The sequence below is a fragment of the Orussus abietinus genome, unplaced genomic scaffold, assembly GCF_000612105.2.
Source record: "Orussus abietinus isolate OABI.00-Male unplaced genomic scaffold, Oabi_2.0 scaffold1345, whole genome shotgun sequence".
Lineage (NCBI taxonomy): Eukaryota > Metazoa > Arthropoda > Insecta > Hymenoptera > Orussidae > Orussus > Orussus abietinus.
Genome location: NW_019395518.1, coordinates 1 through 6,576, shown reverse-complemented (window position 1 = coordinate 6,576; position 6,576 = coordinate 1). Strand labels below are relative to the sequence as shown.

Below are 6,576 nucleotides of genomic sequence, written 5' to 3'. Positions count from 1 at the left end.
AAAAATCTGTCGCTTGAGATATTTAGCAAAGATTGCAAAGAAATATTTAGAAATTATTCTATGCTACTAGGGAAATATCGACTAGGATGAAAGATATATATGTATAAAAATATAGCGTTCGTTAATAACAATGTAATGTAAATAAAAACTGTACCATGGAGTTTATTGGCAATCTACCAATGTCCTGTATTTTATTCACCCCTTTTCATGTGCTGACCTATAAAACATCGTAACGAATAGTCATTATACGGCAGTTGTATTGAACAAACATGGCATACAACTCGTTGCCAGGTATACGCAATAAAACAAGATGGTTGTGATTTAAGAATGTATCAGTTGTTTTTCAAGTACCGTTCATAGCAGAGGCACGTATCTCTGCATTCTCAAAATTACGTTCTATTAAATAATAACGTGCTAACATTAATTTAATGAAGAAAGTCGTTTACCACAACTGCGTTGCTACTTCATACTTCCATTTAAATAAATCTTCGCGCATTATTAAATTAACGACATTCCATCATGCCTGCCGAATACTGTGAAAANTTTACAAAATGTGCGATATTCGTTATATATATAGAAAATATAGGACAAATATTTTGTGCTGCTAGGGATATTTTTGCATTGGCAATAGATTAGTAACAAAATGTGTTATATAGTATCAGAAAATAATGATCGGAGTATTACGAGTTGAAACGAATACAATGATTTGGAATCTATCGTGTTATTGAATTTTGCGTTAGTTTTGCAATAATTGATTTGATTTTCCAGGTACACTTCGATTCATCGGGCTAGAGTTCGAAGAGAGCTTCGTAGGAACAAATCCGAGATTGATTTGCAGAAAAAGGAGAAACATATACATTTTCGACTGCCTGGATATCCCCGGAAATTACCATCATGGGAACCGATCAAACGAGCCGACAAAGACAAACTGCCTGAGACTAATGTTAATTTCAGAAAGAGGAATATATTAAACGTGAAGAAATCTCGACCTCGCCAGCCAAAAAAGAGATATGTTGACACACGTTTCGGCGATTCTCATGATTTGGAACCTAGTGGGTTACTTCCAATTTACGTCTTTAGGAAGGTACATATTGTATACAACGACATAGTTAATATATAATAAGATAAAATGGTTAAATATATTATACAATTGTGCGCACATGTCTGTGTGCAGTTTCGACGGGTAAAATGTAAACATACAGAGAAACTTCGGAGAGTAGGATTCCTACAGAACACGGTTCTATAACAATAATATAACCGTGACATAATGTTTGTAACATGTAATGTAACATACATATAACGTATAAATAAGATTTGTATTTCCTCCGCAGCTACATAACACTGTTATAAAATGATGAATGTAACATACTGGTAACATATAACATATCGGCATAACATATTGGTAACTTGTTATATGTTATGTTAATATTATATAACCTCAATGCTTGCAAATTTGTAGCAATGTTATGGAACGGTAATAATTCGATGTTATATGCATTAATGTGTTTTTTGAGTAATCGTTATATATCATCCAGTGTTATGTAATTGTAACAGTGTGTTTAGTGGGTTAATATTAAATTAGTTCTCTGGAAACATTGAAGAACGTTAATGAGAAAATTATAAGGGATTTCATACTATCAGAATGTTTAGAAAATTAAGGTGTTATTCAATCAATTTAACTTTTATCCTCTGTGAAGTATATTTTTTTTTCGGTAAAGGAGGTACGATGAGTGAGAAAATATTAATCATGCGTTAAGTCTAGATATAATATAATTATTTTTCTATTCCTCATTTACACTCTGTTCTTGCTATATAGGATCGTGGAAAATGGCTTGATAAAAAGAAATCTGACATTAAGAAGACGGGCTCTAAAATTGAATCAGCAAAGAAATGGAAAGAAATGGGAGAGAAAGGAATAGATTTAAAAGATCAAGATGAAGCAGAAGCTAAGCGAGTTCAGTCTTTGTGTCGCTACATTACGCAAGAGCAAAGAGCTAATTTGTTAGAGGTCTGTTAATTTAAATAATACCTTACTTTCATGCTTTACCACGTTATTTATTGTAAAAATGTGAGGTGTACAATATTAGGGTGATACGTGTTTTTGTTACTAACACGTCCCGTAACATGCGCCAAAAAACCAAACCATTTATGAAGAGAAGTTTCTTTCAGTCAAAGAGTTTTTATAATGCATATGTCATATTTGAACAAGCGTGCGCTTTGAATACTTTTATACAAATTTAAAATAGTTCAAAAAACAATTATTTTACTAAAATATTTTGTCAACAGGGTATGAAGAAAAAATGGGATGAAATGATGAAGCAATTCCAATGTTTACCATTTCTTACTGACACTCCGCCGAAAGCGAAGAGAAAAGCAAAAATGGAAGAGGCTTTGTCTCAACTCGAAAAGGATATTGAAATTATACAACGTCATCCTTACATATATGTGTACAGCGATGATGAGGATGAATGAAATTAACAATTAAAGGGTCAATGCAAAAAGAATCATATGAAGTGTGACACTTATCCTTTTTACATTTGGCCTTTCAATACATTATGGCTCTGTGTGCACAATTATTTAGTAAGTTCAATGAACTTGAATTGTTTTTATTTAATACGAATTTGTCACTGACTTGACATTAATGCAATGAATAGAACATTAGTATACTAGTGTCTGAAATAAATAATTAAATCTCTTTAGCATTGGTTATTCATTCCGTCATTAGTTTATCAGATTTACTTTATGATGTTACAAAAGAATAAAATCCCAAAACGTTCAATAACACAAATATGATACATATGTGTACCTATTTATGAGGAATATTCACGAAGTGTTCCTCTCCAATTTTGTTTAATTTCTGATACGTAGTGAACACTGTTATATAACTGTTGGGTAAATGCTACGTTTTCGAAATTAACATGTTATGTACCATAAAAGTAACATGGAAGTTAGATGTTAGTTATTATTTCCCACTCATTAAGGTAACATGTTATGTAACATATTATATCAATGTTAAAAAAATGTCAAAAAAATATATTCTAAGAGACACGTATTAAAAAAAAAACATTAAAAAAAAAAAACGTATTTCTTAAAATATATTTTTCTACAAAACATCAGAAATTGAACGAAATTGGAGAGGAACACTTCGTAAACGTTCCTTGTTAGTTTCAAGAGGCTTACTAGTAGAATACAGTAATGGAAATTGATTAATTAAATTCAAATAGTAGTCTCTACTTTTTAATAAATTGTATCAAACGTAAAAGCGGTATCATTTAGTTAAAGTAGGTGGTATATTACGTTTGTTTGTTTGAAATGTGATCGAAAGTATAAACATGCAATTATAGGGCATGTCTGAACCATTTAATTTGTTATGATATACAAATGAGATAAGGGGTCATTTAACGAGACAGATAGTATATTGTATTATTTATGCTTATATATAACTTACAGAGATCTCTAGTAAAACTATAAGTAATATATTATAGAAATACTTAACAGAATTAGTCTTATGAGATGAGAAAAGCTGAATTAACGATTGAAACGAGTCACGCCCAACAAATTAATAATAATTAGCTGTAATTCATGTTATTTATTGCACATGTTGACGCCTGCGAGCTGCTCTTTGCTTGTCAAAACGAAGCTCCATCTCTTCTAAAACGCGTGGAGTATAACGCACCACTAGTTTTACAGAATTCTGTGCTTGCTTCAATAGTTCCACTGCCTTTTCATGATTTTCACCTTCAACGCACTGTAATCAACAGAACGTGTAATTATAAGATGGTTCGTTAAACATTTTTAATTAAAAAACGTTTCGGAAGTCAGCAAAAATAAGAAACAAAAGTAGAATGACATAAATTGCATTTGACTATCTGTCAGAGTTTCTAAATAATAAAGTTAACGATGTCGTATCTCTTACCACTCCATTAACCGAGAGCAGTTGGTCACCCCTTTTTAAACCACCGTGTCTATCAGCAACTCCCCCTGGTATAATCCTTGATATGTAAATTGGAGAATTTTGTTCCTTTCCACCCATTACATTAAATCCAAGACCTTCTTCGGTCTTTGGAAGTTCAACCACTCTTGGATGGGCATGCCCTTCACTGGCAGCAAATGCAGCAACTGTAGCTTTAGCAGTTGCCGATGCACGGACATCTTGAGATCCCTTTACAAAATAATATACCTTATATATACATAATTCTGTAACTGATTAAGTAATAAGTAGGCCCAACTGCCTAATACAACAGTTTTACCTGAATATCGACAGTCTCATAAACGTGTTCATACACTTCGCGGACTGCATTTAGAAAGTCACTTTGCAGTACTTTTTGTAAAGCTGCTAGTTTCGTTGTAGGTACTTCTCCACCTAAAAATGTGCATTATTTAACTTGAAAATAGAATCACAGAGAATTGGTGAGTATTTTAAACGATTCTTTACCTTTCTGTAGCTTATCCAGCAACTCGATAGCTCTTCGTACATCTACAAAATAAACTCATATTAACATTAACCATAGACCATAATAATGAATATGAAAATCCATAATAGCATTAATTTTATTACTTTATTATTAGTACATTTTTAATCAGTTGGGTAGTATAAAATACATAAGTTACTTTTTTGAATTAATAATAGTTGAAAAGTATTTCAATTTTGTTCCCCTTTTGCAGGATACTATGGTAAAAGGTATCGAATGGTTTATGAGTATTTGTAATTATGAATTAAAGAATGCTTTAGTTACTAAAGCGTGCGTAATTTTTTAAAGGTATAATCTTTTAACACATTCGTGACCACTGATGTGAATTCACGTTATTTTAAATTCTATTCCTGATTGCCGCTGACGTGAATCACGTCCATAACGATACACGATACAAGTTTGCGGCAACCAGTTTCAGAATTTCATTATTTTTGTTGGTACTCAGTATTTGAAACAGAAAAAATTTGCCAGTCACGAATGTGTTAATATAATAAGCGATTTGACTTTTAATTCATGTTATTTAAGAAACAATTTCAGATCACAATACTTTAGTTTTATAAGAACATAATTATTTCTAATAGTTCTTTTATCTTCAATGTGTCTTTAAATGAGACTAATGTTTTTCTTTTAACAATTAAAATTGTTATAACCTTCAATGCATTAAAAACAATATTGCCATGTTCAATGGCTAAACTTTATATCTCAATATCATAGAATTTCTTGCGACTTGAAGCTTGAAGTTTAATATAAACGTTTCTGAATTGTCATTCGAAAAAATTTAGTATATATAGCTTGCAGAAATTCATGTTAACTGCAGCATTTATATTCAAAATTAAAATTATATTCATGATCGATGTTTATAATAAGTAATTTTTGTAGCTTATGGTTACGTACTTTGATTAGATTCTGATTTGTATTCACCTCATATTGAGATGTTTTAAACAATGACATTCAATGTTTAAAAATAAGCACAATTCAACAAGATGTACTTAATCTGCTGTACTAGCAGCTATCATCAACAATGTACTAAGTACCAATGTATTAATAATTGTCCCGAAAACGAAAATCGCTTCCATGCAAAACAAGATTTAATTTTCGTACATTTAAATTCATTTTTATTGGAGCAACTAGATTCATTGACATTTGACAAAATTTGCCATTTCTGATTTATACGATTGCTCAAGTAACACATTTAAGAGTATCATTTTACATGAGATGGTGCGTTAAGTAAACAGTTTGTAATATAAAATTGTAAACAAATAACTGAAAGTAATATTTCACCTCTTGCTAAAGTGAGAGGTTCCCCTATTGTTGCCATAGTTATCAATACTCGTATGTTTTGATTGTCCAGCTTTAGATGAAAGGGTTGACAATTCTCTATTCCCGTTCAATTTCAAGAGAAAATCACGTTAGGCTAGTATTGTATCGAGGACATGTCACGTAAACATTTCGTGGTTAACATTTACTATAGGAAATCATTACAATATGACTGAATATCACCGTTTTTGGTAGATTCGATACGACGGTGAGATGGGAATTATCGATTGTCTCGAAAGTACGATAATAATTTTCGATTGTAGGCCCCATTCCACAGCTTAAGATAACCGCAGTTTAACACGTTTATACCGGGTTTGAAGTCCGGCTATACAACTTCAGTTAATCGGAGTTTAACTGATTTACAGCAGGTTTAAATCAAGTGTAAACTAGTTAAACATCGGTTAACTTGAGTTGTGAAATCAGGCCTACATAGTGTTCTAAATCCAGTAAGTTACGTCAGAAACTAAGAGAAATTCCCGGTAATTTATCGGTCATTTCTCCAAAGCCTTTTTTATCGAGAAATTATGAGAATTTGAATTTTTCAACAGAGCGAACGAGAGGTTTCGATTAGCTATAGAGAAACATCGTAGAGGGGAATTTCCGTTGTACGTTCTCCGTAGCCAATCAAAACCTCCCATTCGCTTCGTCGCAGAGTGAAATATCAGTTTGTTTAAAAACAAATCGCATGGAATTTTCCGTGAAGTTGTACATACGTGAATATTTTTAGCTGGAGATAAATACGATCCTATAATCAATATTTTCTAATAGTAATTATTACTCTTTAGCT

The 6,576-nt window shown here is 31.7% G+C and overlaps 2 protein-coding genes across 3 annotated transcripts; one reads left to right on the top strand and one right to left on the bottom strand.

The window, feature by feature from the left end:
* Positions 1-768: 768 nt before the first annotated feature.
* LOC105701503 (enkurin) lies at positions 769-2,638 on the top strand (the record flags this gene model as incomplete). The annotated part of the gene is made up of 3 exons (XM_023433772.1): positions 769-1,084; positions 1,817-2,008; positions 2,287-2,638. Coding segments are annotated over 3 exons (694 nt in total), but the record flags the coding sequence as incomplete, so codon positions are not given.
* Positions 2,639-3,411: 773 nt separating this feature from the next.
* On the bottom strand, positions 3,412-6,065 carry LOC105701492 (protein lin-7 homolog C). 2 transcript variants are annotated; one of them, XM_012428267.2, is made up of 6 exons: positions 5,973-6,065; positions 5,754-5,849; positions 4,436-4,477; positions 4,251-4,363; positions 3,917-4,162; positions 3,412-3,748 (listed from the first exon to the last, which is right to left on the bottom strand). In XM_012428267.2, the coding sequence occupies exons 2-6, from the start codon at positions 5,788-5,790 to the stop codon at positions 3,590-3,592; spliced, it is 597 nt and encodes a 198-aa protein (XP_012283690.1). In that variant the 5' UTR covers positions 5,791-5,849; positions 5,973-6,065; the 3' UTR covers positions 3,412-3,589. The 2 variants fall into 2 exon arrangements, with proteins under 2 accessions (XP_012283690.1, XP_012283689.1); XM_012428266.2 differs by having other exon boundaries at positions 5,955-6,058.
* Between the last annotated feature and the right edge of the window lie 511 nt (positions 6,066-6,576).